General features: G+C 57.0%; 1 protein-coding gene across 1 annotated transcript in view; it reads left to right on the top strand.

Annotated features, from left to right (window-relative positions):
- Positions 1 to 25,915, top strand: part of LOC140409441 (disintegrin and metalloproteinase domain-containing protein 12-like) — a 587,674-nt gene that overhangs the window by 549,936 nt on the left and 11,823 nt on the right. Inside the window, exon 16 of the mRNA XM_072497874.1 lies at positions 23,117 to 23,306. Coding sequence (XP_072353975.1) covers positions 23,117 to 23,306 — 190 coding nt within the window. The remainder of the gene's footprint in view (positions 1 to 23,116; positions 23,307 to 25,915) is intronic.

The raw sequence follows: 25,915 nt of genomic DNA, 5'->3' as shown, positions 1-25,915 counted from the left end.
CCTGTCTCTGAACCTGTGCCTGACCCTGTCTCTGACCCTGTGCCTGACCCTGTGCCTGACCCTGTCTGACCCTGTCTCTGACCCTGTCTCTGACCCTGTGCCTGACCCTGTGTCTGACCATGTGTCTGACCCTGTGCCTGATCCTGTCTCTGGCCTTGTGCCTGACCCTGTGCCTGATCCTGTACCTGACCTTGTGTCTGACCCTGTGCCTGACCCTGTCTCTGACCCTGTCTCTGGCCCTGTGCCTGGCCCTGTGCCTGACCCTGTGTCTGACCCTGTCTCTGACCCTGTCTCTGACCCTGTGCCTGACCCTGTGCCTGACCCTGTGTCTGACCATGTGTCTGACCCTGTCTCTGACCCTGTGTCTGACCCTGTCTCTGACCCTGTCTCTGGCCCTGTGTCTGACCCTGTGCCTGACCCTGTCTCTGACCCTGTGCCTGACACTGTGTCTGACCCTCTGCCTGACCCTGTGCCTGACCCTGTGTCTGACCCTGTGCCTGACCTGTCTCTGACCCTGTCTCTGACCCTGTGCCTGACCCTGTCTCTGACCCTGTGTCTTACCCTGTTCGTGACCCTGTCTCTGACCCTGTGTCTTACCCAGCGCCTGACCCTGTCTCTGACCCTGTGCCTGACCCTGTGCCTGACCCTGTGTCTGACCCTGTCTCTGGCCCTGTCTGACCCTGTGCCTGACCCTGTCTCTGACCCTGTGTCTTACCCTGTTTGTGACCGTTTCTCTGACCCTGTGTCTTACCCAGTGCCTGACCCTGTCTCTGACCCTGTGCCTGACCCTGTGCCTGACCCTGTGTCTGATCCTGTCTCTGACCCTGTCTCTGACCCTGTGTCTGACCCTGTACCTGACCCTGTGCCTGACCCTGTCTCTGACCCTGTGTCTGACCCCGTCTCTGACCCCGTGTCTGACCCCGTGCCTGACCCTGTGTCTGACCCTGTGTCTGACGCTGTGTCTGACCCTGTGCCTGACCCGGTCTCTGACCCTGTGCCTGACCCTGTCTCTGACCCTGTGTCTGACCCTGTGTCTGACCCTGTGCCTGACCCTGTGCCTGTCCCTGTGCCTGATCCTGTGTCTGACCCTGTGTCTGACCCTGTGTCTGACCCTGTGCCTGACCCTGTCTCTGACCCTGTGCCTGACCCTGTGTCTGATCCTGTGCCTGACCCTGTGTCTGACCCTGTGCCTGACCCTGACACTGTCTCTGACCCTGTGGCTGACCCTGTCTCTGACCCTGTGCCTGACCCTGTCTCTGACCCTGTGCCTGACCCTGTCTCTGACCCTGTGCCTGACCCTGTCTCTGACCCTGTCCCTGACCCTGTCTCTGACCCTGTGCCTGACCCTGTCTCTGACCCTGTGCCTGACCCTGTGTCTGACCCTGTGCCTGACCCTGTGCCTGACCCTGTCTCTGGCCCTGTCTCTGACCCTGTGCCTGACCCTGTCTCTGACCCTCTGCCTGACCCTGTGTCTGACCCTCTGCCTGACCCTGTGTCTGACCCTGTGCCTGACCTGTCTCTGACCCTGTCTGACCCTGTGTCTGACCCTGTCTCTGACCCTGTCTCTGACCCTGTATCTGACCCTGTGCCTGACCCTGTCTCTGACCCTGTCTCTGACCCTGTGTCTGACCCTGTCTCTGACCCTGTCTCTGGCCCTGTCTCTGACCCTGTGCCTGACCCTGTCTCTGACCCTCTGCCTGACCCTGTGTCTGACCCTCTGCCTGACCCTGTCTGACCCTGTGTCTGACCCTGTGCCTGACCTGTCTCTGACCCTGTCTCTGACCCTGTCTCTGACCCTGTGCCTGACCCTGTCTCTGACCCTGTATCTGACTCTGCGCCTGACCCTGTCTCTGACCCTGTCTCTGACCCTGTGTCTGACCCTGTGTCTGACCCTGTCTCTGACCCTGTGCCTGACCCTGTGCCTGACCCTGTCTATGACCCTGTGCCTGACCCTGTGTCTGACCCTGGTCCTGACCCTGTGTCTGACCCTGTCTCTGACCCTGTCTCTGACCCAGAGTCTGACCCTGTGTCTGACCCTGTCTCTGACCCTGTGCCTGACCCTGTGCCTGACCCTGTCTCTGACCCCGTGTCTGACCCCGTGCCTCACCCTGTGCCTGAACCAGTGTCTGACCCCGTGCCTGAGCCTGTCTCTGACCCAGTCTCTGACCCAGTCTCTGACCCTGTCTTTGACCCTGTCTCTGACCCTGTGTCTGACCCTGTGCCTGACCCTGTGCCTGACCCTGTGCCTGACCCTGTGTCTGACCCTGTGTCTGACCCTGTGTCTGACCCTGTTCCTGACCCTGTCTCTCACCCTGTCTCTCATCCTGTGTCTTACCCTGTGCCTGACCCTGTCTCTGACCCTGTCTCTGACCCTGTGCCTGACCCTGTGTCTGACCCTGTGCCTGACCCTGTCTCTGACCCTGTGCCTGACCCTGTGTCTGACCCTGTTCCTGGCCCCGTCTCTTACCCTGTCTCTGACCCTGTCTCTGACCCTGTCTCTGACCCTGTGCCTGACACTGTGTCTGACCCTGTGTCTGACCCTGTGCCTGACCCTGTGCCTGACCCTGTCTCTGACCCTGTGGCTGACCCTGTCTCTGACCCTGTGTCTGAACCTGTGGCTGACCCTGTGGCTGACCCTGTGCCTGACCCTGTGTCTGACCCTGTCTCTGACCCTGTGCCTAACCCTGTCTCTGACCCTGTCTCTGACCCTGTGCCTGACCCTGTTTCTGACCCCGTCTCTGACCCCGTCTCTGACCCCGTGTCTGACCTCGTACCTGACCCTGTCTCTGACCCTGTCTCTGACCCTGTGCCAGACCCTGTCTCTGACCCTGTCTCTGACCCAGTGTCTGACCCTGTCTCTGACCCTGTGCCTGACCCTGTCTCTGACCCTTTGCCTGACCCTGTGCCTGACCCCGTGTCTGACCCTGTGCCTGACCCTGTCTCTGACCCTGTGCCTGACCCTGTGCCTGACCCTGTGCCTGACCCTGTGTCTGACCCTGTGCCTGACCCTGTGCCTGACCCTGTGTCTGACCCTGTGTCTGGCCCTGTCTCTGACACTGTGCCTGACACTGTGTCTGACCCTCTGCCTGACCCTGTGTCTGACCCTGTGCCTGACCTGTCTCTGACCCTGTCTGACCCTGAGTCTGACCCTGTCTCTGACCCTGTGCCTGACCCTGTCTCTGACCCTGTGTCTGACCCTGTCTCTGACCCTGTCTCTGACCCTGTGTCTTACCCAGTGCCTGACCCTGTCTCTCACCCTGTGTCTTACCCTGTGCCTGACCCTGTCTCTGACCCTGTCTCTAACCCTGTCTCTGACCCTGTGTCTGACCCTGTGCCTGACCCTGTGTCTGACCCTGTCTCTGACCCTGTCTCTGACCCTGCGTCTGACCCTGTTCCTGACCCTGTCTCTCACCCTGTGTCTTACCCTGTGTCTGACCCTGTCTCTGAGCCTGTGCCTGACCCTGTGCCTGACCCTGTCTCTGAGCCTGTGCCTGACCCTGTGTCTGACCCTGTGCCTGACCCTGTCTCTGACCCTGTCTCTGACCCTGTGCCTGACCCTGTCTCTGACCCTGTCTCTGACCCTGTGTCTGACCCTGTGTCTGACCCTGTCTCTGACCCTGTGCCTGACCCTGTGTCTGACCCTGTGTCTGACCCTGTCTCTGACCCTGTCTCTGACCCTGTGCCTGACCCTGTCTCTGACCCTGTGTCTGACCCTGTGTCTGACCCTGTCTCTGACCCTGTGTCTGACCCTGTGTCTGACTCTCTGCCTGACCCTGTCTGACCCTGTGCCTGACCCTGTCACTGACACTGTCTGACCCTGTCTCTGACCCTGTCTCTGACCCTGTGTCTTACCCAGTGCATGACCCTGTCTCTGACCCTGTGCCTGACCCTGTGCCTGGCCCTGTGTCTGACCCTGTGTCTGACCCTGTGTCTTACCCTGTGCCAGACCCTGTCTCAGACCCTGTGTCTGAGCCTGTGCCTGAGCCTGTCTCTGACCCTGGCTCTGACCCTGTGCCTGACCCTGAGCCTGACCCTGTCACTGATCCTGTGCCTGACCCTGTGCCTGACTCTGTCACTGACCCTGTGTCTGACCCTGTCTCTGACCCCGTCTCTGACCCCGTGTCTGACCCCGTCTCTGACCCCGTGTCTGACCCTGTGTCTGACCCTGTCTCTGACCCTGTGCCTGACCCTGTGCCTGACCCTGTCTCTGACCCTGTGCCTGACCCTGTGCCTGACCCTGTCTCTGACCCTGTCTCTGACCCTGTGCCTGACCCTGTGCCTGACCCTACGTCTGACCCTGTGCCTGACCCTGTCTCTGACCCAGTGTCTGACCCTGTCTCTGACCCTGTGCCTGACCCTGTCTCTGACCCTGTCTCTGACCCTGTCTCTGACCCTGTGCCTGACCCTGTGTCTGACCCTGTGTCTGGCCCTGTCTCTGACACTGTGCCTGACACTGTGTCTGACCCTCTGCCTGACCCTGTGTCTGACCCTGTCTCTGACCCTGTGCCTGACCCTGTCTCTGACCCTGTGTCTGACCCTGTCTCTGACCCTGTGTCTTACCCAGTGCCTGACCCTGTCTCTGACCCTGTCTCTGACCCTGTGCCTGACCCTGTCCCTGACCCTGTCTCTGACCCTGTCTCTGAGCCTGTGTCTGACTATGTGTCTGACCCTGTGTCTGACCCTGTCTTTGACCCTGCGTCTGACCCTGTTCCTGACCCAGTCTCTCACCCTGTGTCTTACCCTGTGCCTGACCCTGTCTCTGAGCCTGTGCCTGACCCTGTGCCTGACCCTGTCTCTGAGCCTGTGCCTGACCCTGTGTCTGACCCTGTGTCTGACCCTGTGCCTGACCCTGTCTCTGACCCTGTCTCTGACCCTGTGCCTGACTCTGTCTCTGACCCTGTGTCTGACCCTGTCTCTGACCCTGTGCCTGACCCTGTGTCTGACCCTGTGTCTGACCCTGTCTCTGACCCTGTCTCTGACCCTGTGCCTGACCCTGTGTCTGACCCTGTGTCTGACCCTGTCTCTGACCCTGTGCCTGACCCTGTCTCTGACCCTGTGTCTGGCCCTGTCTCTGACCCTGTGCCTGACCCTGTCTCTGACCCTGTGCCTGACCCTGTGTCTGACCCTCTGCCTGACCCTGTCTGACCCTGTGCCTGACCCTGTCTCTAACCCTGTCTCTGACCCTGTGCCTGACCCTGTGTCTTACCCAGTGCTTGACCCTGTCTCTGACCCTGTGCCTGACCCTGTGCCTGACCCTGTGTCTGACCCTGTGCCTGGCCCTGTGTCTGACCCTGTGTCTGACCTGTGCCTGACCCTGTGCCTGACCCTGTCTCTGACCCCGTCTCTGACCCCGTGTCTGACCCCGTCTCTGACCCCGTCTCTGACCCTGTGTCTGACCCTGTGTCTGACCCTGTCTCTGACCCTGTGTCTGACCCTGTCTCTGACCCTGTCTCTGACCCTGTGCCTGACCCTGTCTCTGACCCTGTGCCTGACCCTTTGCCTGACCCTGTGCCTGACCCTGTCTCTGCCCCGTCTCTGCCCCTGTCTCTGACCCTGTGCCTGACCCTGTCTCTGACCCTGTCTCTGACCCTGTGCCTGACCCTACGTCTGACCCTGTGCCTGACCCTGTCTCTCACCCTGTGTCTTACCCTGTGCCTGACCCTGTCTCTGACCCTGTCTCTGACCCTGTGCCTGACCCTGTGTCTGACCCTGTGCCTGACCCTGTCTCTGACCCTGTGCCTGACCCTGTGTCTGACCCTGTTCCTGACCCCGTCTCTTACCCTGTCTCTGACCCTGTCTCTGACCCTGTCTCTGACCCTGTGCCTGACACTGTGTCTGACCCTGTGTCTGACCCTGTGCCTGACCCTGTGCCTGACCCTGTCTCTGACCCTGTGGCTGACCCTGTCTCTGACCCTGTGTCTGAACCTGTGGCTGACCCTGTGCCTGACCCTGTGTCTGACCCTGTCTCTGACCCTGTGCCTAACCCTGTCTCTGACCCTGTCTCTGACCCTGTGCCTGACCCTGTTTCTGACCCCGTCTCTGACCCCGTCTCTGACCTCGTACCTGACCCTGTCTCTGACCCTGTCTCTGACCCTGTGCCTGACCCTGTCTCTGACCCTGTCTCTGACCCAGTGTCTGACCCTGTCTCTGACCCTGTGCCTGACCCTGTCTCTGACCCTTTGCCTGACCCTGTGCCTGACCCCGTGTCTGACCCTGTGCCTGACCCTGTCTCTGACCCTGTGCCTGACCCTGTGCCTGACCCTGTGCCTGACCCTGTGTCTGACCCTATGCCTGACCCTGTGCCTGACCCTGTGTCTGACCCTGTGTCTGGCCCTGTCTCTGACACTGTGCCTGACACTGTGTCTGACCCTCTGCCTGACCCTGTGTCTGACCCTGTGCCTGACCTGTCTCTGACCCTGTCTGACCCTGAGTCTGACCCTGTCTCTGACCCTGTGCCTGACCCTGTCTCTGACCCTGTGTCTGACCCTGTCTCTGACCCTGTCTCTGACCCTGTGTCTTACCCAGTGCCTGACCCTGTCTCTGACCCTGTCTCTGACCCTGTGCCTGGCCCTGTTCCTGACCCTGTCCCTGACCCTGTGCCTGACCCTGTGTCTGACCCTGTGCCTGACCCTGTGTCTGACCCTGTCTGACCCTGTCTCTGACCCTGTCTCTCACCCTGTGTCTGACCCTGTGCCTGACCCTGTGTCTGACCCTGTCTCTGACCCTGTCTCTGACCCTGCGTCTGACCCTGTTCCTGACCCTGTCTCTCACCCTGTGTCTTACCCTGTGTCTGACCCTGTCTCTGAGCCTGTGCCTGACCCTGTGCCTGACCCTGTCTCTGAGCCTGTGCCTGACCCTGTGTCTGACCCTGTGCCTGACCCTGTGCCTGACCCTGTGCCTGACCCTGTCTCTGACCCTGTCTCTGACCCTGTGCCTGACCCTGTCTCTGACCCTGTCTCTGACCCTGTGTCTGACCCTGTCTCTGACCCTGTGCCTGACCCTGTGTCTGACCCTGTGTCTGACCCTGTCTCTGACCCTGTCTCTGACCCTGTGCCTGACCCTGTCTCTGACCCTGTGTCTGACCCTGTGTCTGACCCTGTCTCTGACCCTGTCTCTGACCCTGTGTCTGACCCTGTGTCTGACCCTCTGCCTGACCCTGTCTGACCCTGTGCCTGACCCTGTCACTGACCCTGTCTGACCCTGTCTCTGACCCTGTCTCTGACCCTGTGTCTTACCCAGTGCATGACCCTGTCTCTGACCCTGTGCCTGACCCTGTGCCTGGCCCTGTGTCTGACCCTGTGTCTGACCCTGTGTCTTACCCTGTGCCAGACCCTGTCTCAGACCCTGTGTCTGAGCCTGTGCCTGAGCCTGTCTCTGACCCTGTCTCTGACCCTGTGCCTGACCCTGAGCCTGACCCTGTCTCTGACCCTGTGCCTGACCCTGTGCCTGACTCTGTCACTGACCCTGTGTCTGACCCTGTCTCTGACCCCGTCTCTGACCCCGTGTCTGACCCCGTCTCTGACCCCGTGTCTGACCCTGTGTCTGACCCTGTCTCTGACCCTGTGCCTGACCCTGTGCCTGACCCTGTCTCTGACCCTGTGCCTGACCCTGTCTCTGACCCTGTCTCTGACCCTGTGCCTGACCCTGTGCCTGACCCTACGTCTGACCCTGTGCCTGACCCTGTCTCTGACCCTGTGCCTGACCCTACGTCTGACCCTGTGCCTGACCCTGTCTCTGACCCTGTCTCTGACCCTGTCTCTGACCCTGTGCCTGACCCTGTGTCTGACCCTGTGTCTGGCCCTGTCTCTGACACTGTGCCTGACACTGTGTCTGACCCTCTGCCTGACCCTGTGTCTGACCCTGTCTCTGACCCTGTGCCTGACCCTGTCTCTGACCCTGTGTCTGACCCTGTCTCTGACCCTGTCTCTGACCCTGTGTCTTACCCAGTGCCTGACCCTGTCTCTGACCCTGTCTCTGACCCTGTGCCTGACCCTGTCCCTGACCCTGTCTCTGACCCTGTCTCTGACCCTGTGTCTGACTATGTGTCTGACCCTGTGTCTGACCCTGTCTTTGACCCTGCGTCTGACCCTGTTCCTGACCCTGTCTCTCACCCTGTGTCTTACCCTGTGCCTGACCCTGTCTCTGAGCCTGTGCCTGACCCTGTGCCTGACCCTGTCTCTGAGCCTGTGCCTGACCCTGTGTCTGACCCTGTGTCTGACCCTGTGCCTGACCCTGTCTCTGACCCTGTCTCTGACCCTGTGCCTGACTCTGTCTCTGACCCTGTGTCTGACCCTGTCTCTGACCCCTGTGCCTGACCCTGTGTCTGACCCTGTGTCTGACCCTGTCTCTGACCCTGTCTCTGACCCTGTGCCTGACCCTGTGTCTGACCCTGTGTCTGACCCTGTCTCTGACCCTGTGCCTGACCCTGTCTCTGACCCTGTCTCTGACCCTGTGTCTGGCCCTGTCTCTGACCCTGTGCCTGACCCTGTCTCTGACCCTGTGCCTGACCCTGTGTCTGACCCTCTTCCTGCCCCTGTCTGACCCTGTGCCTGACCCTGTCTCTGACCCTGTCTCTGACCCTGTGCCTGACCCTGTGTCTTACCCAGTGCTTGACCCTGTCTCTGACCCTGTGCCTGACCCTGTGCCTGACCCTGTCTCTGAGCCTGTGCCTGACCCAGTGTCTGACCCTGTGCCTGACCCTGTCTCTGACACTGTCTCTGACCCTGTCTCTGACCCTGTGCCTGACCCTGTGTCTGACCCTGTGTCTGGCCCTGTCTCTGACACTGTGCCTGACACTGTGTCTGACCCTCTGCCTGACCCTGTGTCTGACCCTGTCTCTGACCCTGTGCCTGACCCTGTCTCTGACCCTGTGTCTGACCCTGTCTCTGACCCTGTCTCTGACCCTGTGTCTTACCCAGTGCCTGACCCTGTCTCTGACCCTGTCTCTGACCCTGTGCCTGACCCTGTCCCTGACCCTGTCTCTGACCCTGTCTCTGACCCTGTGTCTGACTATGTGTCTGACCCTGTGTCTGACCCTGTCTTTGACCCTGCGTCTGACCCTGTTCCTGACCCTGTCTCTCACCCTGTGTCTTACCCTGTGCCTGACCCTGTCTCTGAGCCTGTGCCTGACCCTGTGCCTGACCCTGTCTCTGAGCCTGTGCCTGACCCTGTGTCTGACCCTGTGTCTGACCCTGTGCCTGACCCTGTCTCTGACCCTGTCTCTGACCCTGTGCCTGACTCTGTCTCTGACCCTGTGTCTGACCCTGTCTCTGACCCTGTGCCTGACCCTGTGTCTGACCCTGTCTCTGACCCTGTCTCTGACCCTGTGCCTGACCCTGTGTCTGACCCTGTCTCTGACCCTGTGCCTGACCCTGTCTCTGACCCTGTCTCTGACCCTGTGTCTGGCCCTGTCTCTGACCCTGTGCCTGACCCTGTCTCTGACCCTGTGCCTGACCCTGTGTCTGACCCTGTGTCTGACCCTCTTCCTGCCCCTGTCTGACCCTGTGCCTGACCCTGTCTCTGACCCTGTCTCTGACCCTGTGCCTGACCCTGTGTCTTACCCAGTGCTTGACCCTGTCTCTGACCCTGTGCCTGACCCTGTGCCTGACCCTGTGTCTGACCCTGTGCCTGGCCCTGTGTCTGACCCTGTGTCTGACCTGTGCCTGACCCTGTGCCTGACCCTGTCTCTGACCCCGTCTCTGACCCCGTGTCTGACCCCGTCTCTGACCCCGTCTCTGACCCTGTGTCTGACCCTGTGTCTGACCCTGTCTCTGACCCTGTGTCTGACCCTGTCTCTGACCCTGTCTCTGACCCTGTGCCTGACCCTGTCTCTGACCCTGTGCCTGACCCTTTGCCTGACCCTGTGCCTGACCCTGTCTCTGCCCCGTCTCTGCCCCTGTCTCTGACCCTGTGCCTGACCCTGTCTCTGACCCTGTCTCTGACCCTGTGCCTGACCCTACGTCTGACCCTGTGCCTGACCCTGTCTCTGACCCTGTGCCTGACCCTGTCTCTGACCATGTCTCTGACCCAGTGTCTGACCCTGTCTCTGACCCTGTGCCTGACCCCGTCTCTGACCCTGTGCCTGACCCTGTGCCTGACCCTGGCTCTGACCCTGTGTCTGACCCTGTGTCTGACCCCGTCTCTGACCCCGTCTCTGACCCTGTGTCTGACCCTGTGCCTGCCCCTGTCCCTGACCCTGTCTCTGACCCTGTGCCTGACCCTGTGTCTGACCCTGTGCCTGACCCTGTCTCTGACCGTGTGCGTGACCCTGTGCCTGACCCTGTGCCTGACCCTGTCTCTGACCCTGTGCCTGACCCTGTGCCTGACCCTGTGCCTGGCCCTGTCTCTGACCCTGTGTCTGACCCTGTGTCTGACCCCCTTCACCCCACCCTCACCTTCATGGCCCCGCTCAGGTCTCAACCCTTGGCAGTGCCCTTGACACCCTGGCAGTGCCAACTTGGGACGCTGGCACTGTCAGTTTCCAACTGCGAGCACTGCCAGGGAGAGTGCTCCTGTCCCCAACCACGCAGGGGCTCCAATGGCCTCCAAGACGCCTGAGCTGCCATCATGACTGGTCTCCGTTTGTGTAATCGGTTCCTGGGTGAAGGGATTGGCTGCTGATTCCTGGGCGGTGGGAGAGTGCGGCCTCAAACAGACCATTGATTATTGGGCATGATCCAGATCATAGCGGGCGACGCAGTTGGGTGACCCTCACCCAGTTTTGTTTCCAGCATCCAGCCCAAAACCGGATTCCCACCGATGTGGCGGAAAATCGCATCCAGTATTTCTCCTGTTCTGTTGTCAAGAGCCCTGATAGAAAGGGATTTTTTCAGAAGAAGATGCATTGTTAGCTGATGAAATTATCCCGTGGGTGTTGTTTAAAGACAGATAAAACTGGATTAAATTACCTTTGTTCAACTGGGTATAGTGTTGAATTTTTCAGTGTTCGATTTGTGTCTATTGACTGTTTACTGTATTTGATTAGTTACGCCTGGCTGTGAGAAAGAGAAACAAAACTGAGGTATTGAATCATCAATACATAGAAAAATTACAGTACAGTAGGAGACCATTCAGCCCATCTTCTTCATGCCAGCCCTAGGACACCCAGGTGCCCTTTCTGATCCCACCTTCCTGCACCCGCCCATAGGCCTGTAGCCTAGAGCAGTTAAGGTGCAGATCCAGGTACATTTTAAAAGGGTCCCTGCCTCCACCTCCAACACGGGCAGCGAATTCCACACTCCCACCCCCAACTCGGGCAGCGAATTCCACACTCCCACCCCCAACTCGGGCAGCGAATTCCACACTCCCACCCCCAACCCGGGCAGCGAATTCCACACTCCCACCACCAACTCGGGCAGCGAATTCCACACTCTCACCCCCAACTCGGGCAGCGAATTCCACACTCCCACCCCCAACTCGGGCAGCGAATTCCACACTCCCACCCCCAACTCGGGCAGCGAATTCCACACTCCCACCACCAACTCGGGCAGCGAATTCCACACTCCCACCCCCAACTCGGGCAGCGAATTCCACACTCCCACCCCCAACTCGGGCAGCGAATTCCACACTCCCACCACCAACTCGGGCAGCGAATTCCTCACTCCCACCACCAACTCGAGCAGCGAATTCCTCACTCCCACCACCAACAAGCCAGAGGAAATGGGCGAGGTACTAAATGAATACTTTGCATCAGTATTCACCAAAGAGAAGGAATTGGTAGATGTTGAGTCTGGAGAAGGGGGTGTAGATAGCCTGGGTCACATTGTGATCCAAAAAGACGAGGTGTTGGGTGTCTTAAAAAATATTAAGGTAGATAAGTCCCCAGGGCCTGATGGGATCTACCCCAGAATACTGAAGGAGGCTGGAGAGGAAATTGCTGAGGCCTTGACAGAAATATTTGGATCCTCGCTGTCTTCAGGGGATGTCCCGGAGGACTGGAGAATAGCCAATGTTGTTCCTCTGTTTAAGAAGGGTAGCAAGGATAATCCCGGGAACTACAGGCCGGTGAGCCTTACGTCAGTGGTAGGGAAATTACTGGAGAGAATTCTTAGAGACAGGATCTACTCCCATTTGGAAGCAAATGGACGTATTAGTGAGAGGCAGCACGGTTTTGTGAAGGGGAGGTCGTGTCTCACTAACTTGATAGAGTTTTTCGAGGAGGTCACTAAGATGATTGATGCAGGTAGGGCAGTAGATGTTGTCTATATGGACTTCAGTAAGGCCTTTGACAAGGTCCCTCATGGTAGACTAGTACAAGAGGTGAAGTCACACGGGATCAGGGGTGAACTGGCAAGGTGGATACAGAACTGGCTAGGCCATAGAAGGCAGAGGGTAGCAATGGAGGGATGCTTTTCTAATTGGAGGGCTGTGACCAGTGGTGTTCCACAGGGATCAGTGCTGGGACCTTTGCTCTTTGTAGTATATATAAATGATTTGGAGGAAAATGTAACTGGTCTGATTAGTAAGTTTGCAGACGACACAAAGGTTGGTTGAATTGCGGATCGCGATGAGGACTGTCTGAGGATACAGCAGGATTTAGATTGTCTGGAGACTTGGGTGGAGAGATGGCAGATGGAGTTTAATCCGGACAAATGTGAGGTAATGCATTTTGGAAGGTCTAATGCAGGTAGGGAATATACAGTGAATGGTAGAACCCTCAAGAGTATTGAAAGTCAAAGAGATCTAGGAGTACAGGTCCACAGGTCATTGAAAGGGGCAACACAGGTGGAGAAGGTAGTCAAGAAGGCATACGGCATGCTGGCCTTCATTGGCCGGGGCATTGAGTATAAGAATTGGCAAGTCATGTTGCAGCTGTATAGAACCTTAGTTAGGCCACACTTGGAGTATAGTGTTCAATTCTGGTCGCCACACTACCAGAAGGATGTGGAGGCTTTAGAGAGGGTGCAGAAGAGATTTACCAGAATGTTGCCTGGTATGGAGGGCATAAGCTATGAGGAGCGGTTGAATAAACTCGGTTTGTTCTCACTGGAACGAAGGAGGTTGAGGGGCGACCTGATAGAGGTATACAAAATTATGAGGGGCATAGACAGAGTGGATAGTCAGAGGCTTTTCCCCAGGGTAGAGGGGTCAATTACTAGGGGGCATAGGTTTAAGGTGAGAGGGGCAACGTTTAGAGTGGATGTACGAGGCAAGTTTTTTACGCAGAGGGTAGTGGGTACCTGGAACTCGCTACCGGAGGAGGTAGTGGAAGCAGGGACGATAGGGACATTTAAGGGGCATCTTGACAAATATATGAATAGGATGGGAATAGAAGGATACGGACCCAGGAAGTGTAGAAGTTTGTAGTTTAGTCGGGCAGTATGGTCGGCACGGGCTTGGAGGGCCGAAGGGCCTGTTCCTGTGCTGTACATTTCTTTGTTCTTTGTTCTTTTTGTAACTTGGGCAGCGAATTCCACACTCCCACCCCCAACTCGGGCAGCGAATTCCACACTCCCACCCCCAACTCGGGCAGCGAATTCCACACTCCCACCCCCAACTCTGGCAGCGAATTCCACACTCCCACCCCCAACTCGGGCAGCGAATTCCACACTCCCACCCCCAACTCGGGCAGCGAATTCCACACTCCCACCAGCAACTCGGGCAGCGAATTCCACACTCCCACCCCCAACTCGGGCAGCGAATTCCACACTCCCACCCCCAACCCGGGCAGCGAATTCCACACTCCCACCACCAACTCGGGCAGCGAATTCCACACTCCCACCAGCAACTCGGGCAGCGAATTCCACACACCCGCCCCCAACTCGGGCAGCGAATTCCACACTCCCACCCCCAACTCGGGCAGCGAATTCCACACTCCCACCCCCAACCCGGGCAGCGAATTCCACACTCCAACCACCAACTCGGGCAGCGAATTCCACACTCCCACCAGCAACTCGGGCAGCGAATTCCACACACCCGCCCCTAACTCGGGCAGCGAATTCCACACTCCCACCCCCAATTCGGGCAGCGAATTCCACACTCCCACCACCAACTCGGGCATCAAATTCCTCACTCCCACCCCCAACTCGGGCAGCGAATTCCACACTCCCAACCCCAACTCGGGCAGCGAATTCCACTCTCCCACCCCCAACTCGGGCAGCGAATTCCACACTCCCACCCCCAACTCGGGCAGCGAATTCCACACTCCCACCCCCAACTCGGGCAGCGAATTCCACACTCCCACCAGCAACTCGGGCAGCGAATTCCACACTCCCACCAGCAACTCGGGCAGCGAATTCCACACACCCGCCCCTAACTCGGGCAGCGAATTCCACACTCCCACCCCCAATTCGGGCAGCGAATTCCACACTCCCACCACCAACTCGGGCATCAAATTCCTCACTCCCACCCCCAACTCGGGCAGCGAATTCCACACTCCCAACCCCAACTCGGGCAGCGAATTCCACTCTCCCACCCCCAACTCGGGCAGCGAATTCCACACTCCCACCCCCAACTCGGGCAGCGAATTCCACACTCCCACCCCCAACTCGGGCAGCGAATTCCACACTCCCGCCCCCAACTCGGGCAGCGAATTCCACACTCCCACCAGCAACTCGGGCAGCGAATTCCACACTCCCACCCCCAACTCGGGCAGCGAATTCCACACTCCCACCCCCAACTCGGGCAGCGAATTCCACTTTCCCACCACCAACTCGGGCAGCGAATTCCTCACTCCCACCCCCAACTCGTGCAGCGAATTCCACACTCCCACCCCCAACTCGTGCAGCGAATTCCACACTCCCACCCCCAACTCGGGCAGCGAATTCCACACTCCCACCCCCAACTCGAGCAGCGAATTCCTCACTCCCACCCCCAACTCGGGCAGCGAATTCCACAATCCCACCCCCAACTCGGGCAGTGAATTCCACACTCCCAACCCCAACTCGGGCAGCGAATTCCACTCTCCCACCCCCAACTCGGGCAGCGAATTCCACACTCCCACCACCAACTCGAGCAGCGAATTCCACACTCCCACCCCCAACTCGGGCAGCGAATTCCACACTCCCACCCCCAACTCGACCAGCGAATTCCACACTCCCACCAGCAACTCGGGCAGCGAATTCCACACTCCCACCCCCAACTCGGGCAGCGAATTCCACACTCCCACCAGCAACTCGGGCAGCGAATTCCACACTCCCACCCCCAACTCGGGCAGCGAATTCCACACTCCCACCCCCAACTCGGGCAGCGAATTCCACACTCCCACCACCAACTCGGGCAGCGAATTCCACACTCCCACCCCCAACTCGGGCAGCGAATTCCACACTCCCGCCCCCAACTCGGGCAGCGAATTCCACACTCCCGCCCCCAACTCGGGCAGCGAATTCCACACTCCCGCCACCAACTCGAGCAGCGAATTCCACACTCCCGCCACCAACTCGAGCAGCGAATTCCACACTCCCACCCCCAACTCGGGCAGCGAATTCCACACTCCCGCCCCCAACTCGGGCAGCGAATTCCACACTCCCACCCCCAACTCGACCAGCGAATTCCACACTCCCACCAGCAACTCGGGCAGCGAATTCCACACTCCCACCCCCAACTCGGGCAGCGAATTCCACACTCCCACCCCCAACCTGGGCAGCGAATTCCACACTCCCACCCCCAACTCGGGCAGCGAATTCCTCACTCCCACCCCCAACTCGGGCAGCGAATTCCACACTCCCGCCCCCAACTCGGGCAGCGAATTCCACACTCCCGCCCCCAACTCGGGCAGCGAATTCCACACTCCCGCCACCAACTCGAGCAGCGAATTCCACACTCCCGCCACCAACTCGAGCAGCGAATTCCACACTCCCACCCCCAACTCGGGCAGCGAATTCCACACTCCCGCCCCCAACTCGGGCAGCGAATTCCACACTCCCACCCCCAACTCGACCAGCGAATTCCACACTCCCACCAGCAACTCGGGCAGCGAATTCCACACTCCCACCCCCAACTCGGGCAGCGAATTCCACACTCCCACCCCCAACCTGGGCAGCGAATTCCACACTCCCACCCCCAACTCGGGCAGCGAATTCCACACTCCCACCCCCAACCTGGGCAGCGAATTCCACTCTCCCACCCCCAACTCGGGCAGCGAATTCCACACTCCCACCCCCAACTCGGGCAGCGAATTCCACACTCCCACCCCCAACTCGGGCAGCGAATTCCACACTCCCACCAGCAACTCGGGCAGCGAATTCCACACTCCCACCAGCAACTCGGGCAGCGAATTCCACACACCCGCCCCTAACTCGGGCAGCGAATTCCACACTCCCACCCCCAATTCGGGCAGCGAATTCCACACTCCCACCACCAACTCGGGCATCAAATTCCTCACTCCCACCCCCAACTCGGGCAGCGAATTCCACACTCCCAACCCCAACTCGGGCAGCGAATTCCACTCTCCCACCCCCAACTCGGGCAGCGAATTCCACACTCCCACCCCCAACTCGGGCAGCGAATTCCACACTCCCACCCCCAACTCGGGCAGCGAATTCCACACTCCCGCCCCCAACTCGGGCAGCGAATTCCACACTCCCACCAGCAACTCGGGCAGCGAATTCCACACTCCCACCCCCAACTCGGGCAGCGAATTCCACACTCCCACCCCCAACTCGGGCAGCGAATTCCACTTTCCCACCACCAACTCGGGCAGCGAATTCCTCACTCCCACCCCCAACTCGTGCAGCGAATTCCACACTCCCACCCCCAACTCGTGCAGCGAATTCCACACTCCCACCCCCAACTCGGGCAGCGAATTCCACACTCCCACCCCCAACTCGAGCAGCGAATTCCTCACTCCCACCCCCAACTCGGGCAGCGAATTCCACAATCCCACCCCCAACTCGGGCAGTGAATTCCACACTCCCAACCCCAACTCGGGCAGCGAATTCCACTCTCCCACCCCCAACTCGGGCAGCGAATTCCACACTCCCACCACCAACTCGAGCAGCGAATTCCACACTCCCACCCCCAACTCGGGCAGCGAATTCCACACTCCCACCCCCAACTCGACCAGCGAATTCCACACTCCCACCAGCAACTCGGGCAGCGAATTCCACACTCCCACCCCCAACTCGGGCAGCGAATTCCACACTCCCACCCCCAACTCGGGCAGCGAATTCCACACTCCCGCCCCCAACTCGGGCAGCGAATTCCACACTCCCGCCCCCAACTCGGGCAGCGAATTCCACACTCCCGCCACCAACTCGAGCAGCGAATTCCACACTCCCGCCACCAACTCGAGCAGCGAATTCCACACTCCCACCCCCAACTCGGGCAGCGAATTCCACACTCCCGCCCCCAACTCGGGCAGCGAATTCCACACTCCCACCCCCAACTCGACCAGCGAATTCCACACTCCCACCAGCAACTCGGGCAGCGAATTCCACACTCCCACCCCCAACTCGGGCAGCGAATTCCACACTCCCACCCCCAACCTGGGCAGCGAATTCCACACTCCCACCCCCAACTCGGGCAGCGAATTCCTCACTCCCACCCCCAACTCGGGCAGCGAATTCCACACTCCCACCCCCAACTCGTGCAGCGAATTCCACACTCCCACCCCCAACTCGTGCAGCGAATTCCACACTCCCACCCCCAACTCGGGCAGCGAATTCCACACTCCCACCCGCAACTCGAGCAGCGAATTCCTCACTCCCACCCCCAACTCGGGCAGCGAATTCCACAATCCCACCCCCAACTCGGGCAGTGAATTCCACACTCCCAACCCCAACTCGGGCAGCGAATTCCACTCTCCCACCCCCAACTCGGGCAGCGAATTCCACACTCCCACCACCAACTCGAGCAGCGAATTCCACACTCCCACCCCCAACTCGGGCAGCGAATTCCACACTCCCACCCCCAACTCGACCAGCGAATTCCACACTCCCACCAGCAACTCGGGCAGCGAATTCCACACTCCCACCCCCAACTCGGGCAGCGAATTCCACACTCCCACCAGCAACTCGGGCAGCGAATTCCACACTCCCACCCCCAACTCGGGCAGCGAATTCCACACTCCCACCCCCAACTCGGGCAGCGAATTCCACACTCCCACCACCAACTCGGGCAGCGAATTCCACACTCCCACCCCCAACTCGGGCAGCGAATTCCACACTCCCGCCCCCAACTCGGGCAGCGAATTCCACACTCCCGCCCCCAACTCGGGCAGCGAATTCCACACTCCCGCCACCAACTCGAGCAGCGAATTCCACACTCCCGCCACCAACTCGAGCAGCGAATTCCACACTCCCACCCCCAACTCGGGCAGCGAATTCCACACTCCCGCCCCCAACTCGGGCAGCGAATTCCACACTCCCACCCCCAACTCGACCAGCGAATTCCACACTCCCACCAGCAACTCGGGCAGCGAATTCCACACTCCCACCCCCAACTCGGGCAGCGAATTCCACACTCCCACCCCCAACCTGGGCAGCGAATTCCACACTCCCACCCCCAACTCGGGCAGCGAATTCCTCACTCCCACCCCCAACTCGGGCAGCGAATTCCACACTCCCGCCCCCAACTCGGGCAGCGAATTCCACACTCCCGCCCCCAACTCGGGCAGCGAATTCCACACTCCCGCCACCAACTCGAGCAGCGAATTCCACACTCCCGCCACCAACTCGAGCAGCGAATTCCACACTCCCACCCCCAACTCGGGCAGCGAATTCCACACTCCCGCCCCCAACTCGGGCAGCGAATTCCACACTCCCACCCCCAACTCGACCAGCGAATTCCACACTCCCACCAGCAACTCGGGCAGCGAATTCCACACTCCCACCCCCAACTCGGGCAGCGAATTCCACACTCCCACCCCCAACCTGGGCAGCGAATTCCACACTCCCACCCCCAACTCGGGCAGCGAATTCCACACTCCCACCCCCAACCTGGGCAGCGAATTCCACACTCCCACCCCCAACTCGGGCAGCGAATTCCACACTCCCACCCCCAACCTGGGCAGCGAATTCCACACTCCCACCCCCAACTCGGGCAGCGAATTCCACACTCCCACCCCCAACTCGGGCAGCGAATTCCACACTCCCACTACCCTCTGCATAAAAAAGTGTTTCCTCATGTCCCCTCTACACCTTCTGCCACTTATCTTGAATCTATGTCCCCTGGTTCCAGAATTCTCCACCAAGGGAAACAATTTTAATCTGTCCACCTGATCTCTGCCCCTCATCATTTTGTACACCTGAATTAAGTCCCCCCTCACCCTTTGTTCCAAGGAAAATAACCCCAGCCTATCCAGTCTCTCCTCATAGCTACACTTTTCCAGCCTGGCAACATTCTTGTAAACCTCCTCTCCACTCTCTCCTGAGCAATAACCACCTTCCTAAGTGGCTGTAAGCATGAAGGAGCAGACATTGAAAAGCACAACAAAAAATAACATCTTGGGAATACTCAAGTCAGGCAGCATCTGTAGAACGGAGTAAAGTTTCCTGTTCCGATCAAATGTCAAACCAACCTCAAAAAACAATTTTGTTCAGGGGAGGTCATGTCTGACCAACTTGATTGAATTTTTTGAAGAGATGACCAGGTGTACAGATGAGGGAAATAGATTTGACGTCGTCGACTTAGACTTCAGCAAGACTTTTGAGAAGGTGCCACATGGGAGACTGATAGCGAAGTTAAAAACCCAAGTGATCCAAGGAAATTTGGCAAATTGGATCCAGAATTGGCTGAGTGGCAGGAAGCAGAGGGTGATGGTCGAGGGGTATTTTTCTGACTGGAAGCCTGTGTCCAGTGGGGTCCCACAAGGATCAGTGTTGGGGACAGGGATCAGTGTTGGGGTCCCGCGGGGATCAATGTTTTGGTCCCGCAGGGATCAGTGTTGGGGTCCCGCGGGGATCAGTGTTGGGGTCCCGCGGGGATCAGTGTTGGGGTTCCGCAGGGATCAGTGTTGAGGCCCCACAGGGATCAGTGTTGGGGTCCCGCGGGGATCAGTGTTGGGGTCCCGTTGGGATCAGTGTTGGGGTCCCGCAGGGATCAGTGTTGGGGCCCCGCAGGAATCAGTGTTGGGGTTCCGCAGGGATCAGTGTTGGGGTCCCGCAGAGATCAGTGTTGGGGTCCCGCAGGGATCAGTGTTGGGGTTCCACGTGGATCAGTGTTGTGGTCCCGCGGGGTTCAGTGTTGGGGCCAGGGATCGGTGTTGGGGTCCCACAGGGATCAGCGTTGGGATCCCGCAGGGATTAGAGTTGGGGTCCCACATGGATCAGTGTTGGGGTCCCACAGGGATCAGTGTTGGGGTCCCGCGGGGATCAGTGTTGGGGTCCCACAAGCATCAATGTTGGGGTCCCACAGAGATCAGTGTTGGGGTCCCGCAGGGATCAGTGTTGCGGTCCCACATGGGCGAGTGTTGGGGTCCCACAGGGATCAGTGTTGGGGTCCCGCGGGGATCAGTGTTGGGGTCCCACAGGGATCAGTTTTGGGGTCCCGCGGGGATCAGTGTTGGGGTCCCACAGAGATCAGTGTTGGGGTCCCACAGGGATCAGTGTTGGGGTCCCGCGGGGATCAGTGTTGGGGTCCCACGGTGATCAGTGTTGGGGTCCCGCGGGGATCAGTGTTGGGGTCCCGCGGGGATCAGTGTTGGGGTCCCACGGGGATCAGTGTTGGGGTCCCACAGGGATCAGTGTTGGGGTCCCGCAGCGATCAGTGTTGGGGTCCCACAGGGATCAGTGTTGGGGTCCCGCAGGGATCAGTGTTGGGGTCTCGCGGGGATCAGTGTTGAGGTCCCACAGGGATCAGTGTTGGGGTTCCGCAGGGATCAGTGTTGGGTCCCGCAGGGATCAGTGTTGGGGACAGGGATCAGTGTTGGGGTCCCACAAGCATCAGTGTTGGGGTCCCGCAGGGATCAGTGTTGGGGTCCCGCGGGGATCAATGTTGGGTTCCCACGGGGATCAGTGTTGGGGTCCCACAGGGATCAGTGTTGGGGCTATTGCTATTTGTGGTTTATATAAATGATTCCGATATGAATGTAGGAGGGTTGATCAGTAAGTTTGCGGATGATACAAAAATTGGTGGGGTAGTTTGTCCTGCATTGGGAATGCAGGACAAACGGCAGGACTCTGGGAAGCACCGAGGATCAGAGGGACCTTGGTGTGCATGTGCACCGGTCCCTTAAGATAGCAGAGCAGGTGGATACACTGGTTAAGAAGGCAGATGCAATAAGCTTCTGCTCGGCGATTCTGCGTTGTCGCTCGTCCTGAAGGCCGCCTTGGAGAAAACTTACCCGAAGATCAGAGGCTGAATACCCTTGACTGCTGAAGTGTTCCCCGACTGGAAGGGAACATTCCTGCCTGAATGCCAACGCAGAATCGGCGAGCAGAAACTTATTGCCAAGTTCCACACACATGAGTACAGCTTCAACCGGGACCTTGGATTCATGTCGCATTACATTCACCCCCTACCACCTGTCCTGGGCTTGCCAAATCCTACCAACTGTCCTGGCTTGAGACAATTCACACCACTTTAACCTGTGATTATCCCTCTCTCCAGTCCCTCCGTCTGGACCTGTAAAGACTTCATTACCGACAAAGACTCGCATTCAAAGTATCGTCTTGCATCTTTGACTTTGTCTATATATATATGTTTCTGGAATCCATCTCTGGAATTCACCTGAGGAAGGAGCAGTGCTCCGAAAGCTAGTGTTTGAAACAAACCTGTTGGACTTTAACCTGGTGTTGTAAGACTTTGTACTGTGCTCACCCCAGTCCAACACCGGCATCTCCACATCATCTTTATTCGCCGAGGCACAGATGTTAAGAGCAGGGAGGTTTTGCTGGCACTGGGACGTTGCTTCGGCCACAGCTAGAGTATTGTGTGCAGTTCTGGAATCCACATTATAGGAGGGATGTGATAGCACTGGAAAGGGTTTTAGCTGTGAAGAGATTGGATAGACTGCGATTGTTTTCCTTGGAGCAGAGGAGGCAGAAGGAGGACATACATGATTTTTAAAAATTAGTTGCTGGGACATGGGCGTCGCTGGGCCGGTGTTTATTGCCCAACCCTGAGGGTATTTCAGAGTCAACCACATTGCTCTGGGTCCTCATGTAGGCCAGACCGGGTAAGGATGGCAGATTTGAATCTCTGAAGAACATCGAGTGAACCAGAGGGGATTTTACAACAATCGACAGTGGTTTCATGGTCACCAGACTTTTCATTCCAGATTTTTATTGAATTCAAATTTCACCATCTGCCATGGTAGGATTCGAACCCGGGTACCCAGAACATGACTCTGGGTCTCTGGATTACTAGCCTAGTGTCAATACCATTATGCCACTGCCTCCCCCATTGAAATGTATGAAATGATGTGGGGCATAGATAGAGTAGGCAGGACGAAACCTTTCCCATTGGTGGAGGGCTAAATGACCAGGGGGCATAGACTTAAGGTCAGGAGGTTCAGAGGGGACGTGAAAAAAACCTTTTCTACCCAGAGGGTGGTGGGAGTCTGGAACTCGCTGCCTGAACGGGTGGTGGAGGCAGAGACCTTCAGAACATTTAAGAAATATTTAGATGTGCACTTGTGATCCCACGGCAGACAAGACTATGGATCAAGTGCTGGGAAATGGAATTAGAATGGTGAGGTGGTTGTTTTTCTCCGGCGCCGATGCGATGGGCTGAAAGGCCTTTTCTGTGTTGTGTGACTCTATGATTCTAAATATGTGCTCTGTTGTCCACTGACACTGCTGGACATACTGAGTATTTCCAGCACGTTGTATTTGTTTTCATTTAAGACTTCCAACATCCACTGTATTTTGTTTCAGTATTCGATATTTTAAAGCATTGAATAAAACTCGTGCGCTCGCAGACTTTCCAATCCCCCAAATGGCAGGGTTTCCCTCACCAAATGCGGTGAGCCATTGGCTGCCAGCAGGATCTTCCGGTCCTGCCGATGTCCACGAGCTTTTACATGACCCACCGCTCTGCCGTTAGGGAACCCTCCGCATGGGGTCAACTCCAGCGGGAAGGGAAGATCCCATCAAGGGAAGACCAGGAAAATCCCGCACTTTGAACTTTGTGTGTCATCTCAGTTTACCTCCAAAACATAAAACTCAACACTGGGTAACTTTTCTTAAAGAAAGAAAAGACAGGCGAGGTTGTTAAGCCATTTGCAATTTTCTTGCAGGGATGTGAGGTGTGGAAAACTTCAGTGTAATGGAAAAGGCAAATCACCAGTAATAGGTGGAAGAACCGAAAATATTCTATCTCAGTTTTCGAATAAAGGCAAGAACATTGAATGTCTTGGGACATATTTCATGGGAGATGCTGAAGATATTGATATGGTGGCATCCGGAACTCCCTGTGGCTTGGGAAAGGTAATTCTTCTGTAGCATCCCAGTGCATTGAATGATATTCAACTATTTTTATTCGTTTTCATTTCTCAATGACAGGCTGAACATTAAAGTTCCTTTGGAAGAAGTGCTTTGCAGGTCACAACGTTTGAGCACAGTACGAAGTCTTACAACACCAGGTTAAAGTCCAACAGGTTTGTTTCAAACACTAGCTTTCGGAGCGCTGCTCCTTCCTCATGTGAATGAAGAGATATGCTCCAGAAACATATATATAGACAGATTCAAAGATACCAGACAATGCTTGGAATGCGAGCATTAGCAGGTGATTAAATCTTTACAGATCCAGAGATGGGATAACCCCAGGTTAAAGAGGTGTGAATTGTACCAAGCCAGGACAGTTGGTAGGATTTCGCAGGCCAGATGGTGGGGGATGAATGTAATGCGACATGAATCCCAGGTCCCGGTTGAGGCCGCACACATGAGCGATTTATTTCTAAAAGAAATATTTCTTAAATGTTCTGAAGGTCTCTGCCTCCACCACCCTTTCAGGCAGCGAGTTCCAGACTCCCACCACCCTCTGGGTAAAAAAGGTTTTTCTCACGTCCCCTCTGAACCTCCTGACCCCAGGGGCTGTTTAGCACAGGGCTAAATCGCTGCCTTTGAAAGCAGACCAAGGCAGGCCAGCAGCACGGTTCAATTCCCGTACCAGCCTCCCCGAACAGGCGCCGGAATGTGGCGACAAGGGTCTTTTCACAGTAACTTCATTTGAAGCCTACTTGTGACAATAAGTGATTTTCATTTTCATTTAATTTCATCTCTGGATCTGTAAAGATTTAATCACCTGCTAATGCTCATATTCCAAGCATGGTCTGGCATCTTTGAATCTGTCTCTATATATGTTTCTGGAACATACCTTTTTTACCCAGAGGGTGGTGGGAGTCTGGAACTCGCTGCCTGAAAGGGTGGTGGAGACAGATACCTTCAGAACATTTAAGAAATATTTCTTATAAGAAATAAATCGCTCATGTTTTGCACTGAGTGCTGAATTTGGTGCATTTGAGTGCTATAGTGAGAGTTTGGTGACTGAGGGAGTATAAGGCTTCATTTTTATCTAAAGTTTAGTCTTTCTTTCATTTAGTTAATTAACTTAAAAGTTGCTGTTTGGTTTAGAAGAAGGTGAATTTTCAATCAGCTTTAAACAAAGCTTCTACTTGTTGGCACTTGCAGCTGGAGCTTGTTAATTAGTTAATTGGATTAGGCCAGTTTTTAGAGGTTAGATTCACAGTATAAAAGTGATCCCCTACAGTGCAGACTTTGTTTGCACTGAGTGCTGAATTTGGTGCATTTGAGTGCTATAGTGAGACTTTGGTGACTGAGGGAGTGCTGAATTTGGTGCATTTGAGTGCTATAGTGAGAGTTTGGTGACCGAGGGAGTTAGGTGAGGAGGGAGTAAGGTGCTCCTTTCATTTTGTTTCCTACATTTCCGCAAAGAGTGAGAAGAGAGCCAGGGGTTTACAGAAAGTGCAGCTGACTGGGAGCAGAGTCGGAGGGAGGAGATCCAGTTGGTCCACAGGGCAGCTATATTCTGTAAGGTAAGAGGGGATGGAGGCTAGGCCAGTTGCATGCTCCTCCTGTAGGATGTGGGTGGTGAGTCCCCGCTGACTATACCTGCGGGAAGTGCACCCAACTCCAGCTCCTCAAAGACCGTGTTAGGGAACTGGAGCTGAAGATGGATGAACTTTGGATCATCCGGGAGGCAGAGGGGGTGATAGAGAAGAGTGACAGGGAGGTAACCACACCCAAGGTACAGGACAAGAGTAGCTGGGTTACAGTCAGGGGAAAGAAAACAAACAGGCAGACAGTGCAGGGATCCCTCGTGGCCGTTCCCCTTCAAAACAAGTATACCGTTTTGGATGCTGTTGGGGGGGATGACCTACCGGGGGAAGGCCCTAGCAGCCAGATCTCTGGCACTGAATCTGGCTCTGGGGCTCAGAAGGGAAGGGGGGAGAATAGAAAAACAATAGTTGTCGGAGATTCAATGGTTAGAGGAATAGATAGGAGACTCCCGGAAGGTATGTTGCCTCCCGGGTTCCAGGGCCAGGGATGTCTCGGATCGTGTCTTCAGGATCCTTAAGGGGGAGGGGAGCAGCCAGAAGTCGTGGTGCACATTGGTACCAACGACGTAGGTAGGAAAAGGGGTGTGGAGGTAATAAACGAGTTGAGGGAGTTCGGCTGGAAGTTAAAAGCCAGGACAGACAGAGTTGTCATCTCTGGTTTGTTGCCGGTGCCACGTGATAGCGAGGCTAGGAATAAGGAGAGAGTGAAGCTGAACACGTGGCTGCAGGAATGGTGTAGGAGGGAGGGCTTCAGGTATTTGGATAATTGGAGCGCATTCTGGGGAAGGTGGGACCTGTACAAGCAGGACGGGTTGCATCTGAACCAGAGGGGCACCAATATCCTGGGAGGGAGGTTTTCTAGTACTCTTCGGGAGGGTTTAAACTAATTTGGCAGGGGAGTGGGAACCGGATTTGTAGTCCAGCAACTAAGGTAGCTGATATTCAGGATGCCAAAGCGTGTAATGAGGCAGTGGGGAAGGGAACACTGACAAAGGAGAGTACTTGCAGGCACGGAGA

This window comes from Scyliorhinus torazame, chromosome 3 (assembly GCF_047496885.1).
Source record: "Scyliorhinus torazame isolate Kashiwa2021f chromosome 3, sScyTor2.1, whole genome shotgun sequence".
Taxonomy (NCBI): Eukaryota; Metazoa; Chordata; class Chondrichthyes; order Carcharhiniformes; family Scyliorhinidae; genus Scyliorhinus; species Scyliorhinus torazame.
Note: the sequence above shows the minus strand (reverse complement) of the source record. Positions and strands in the feature narration are given on the sequence as shown.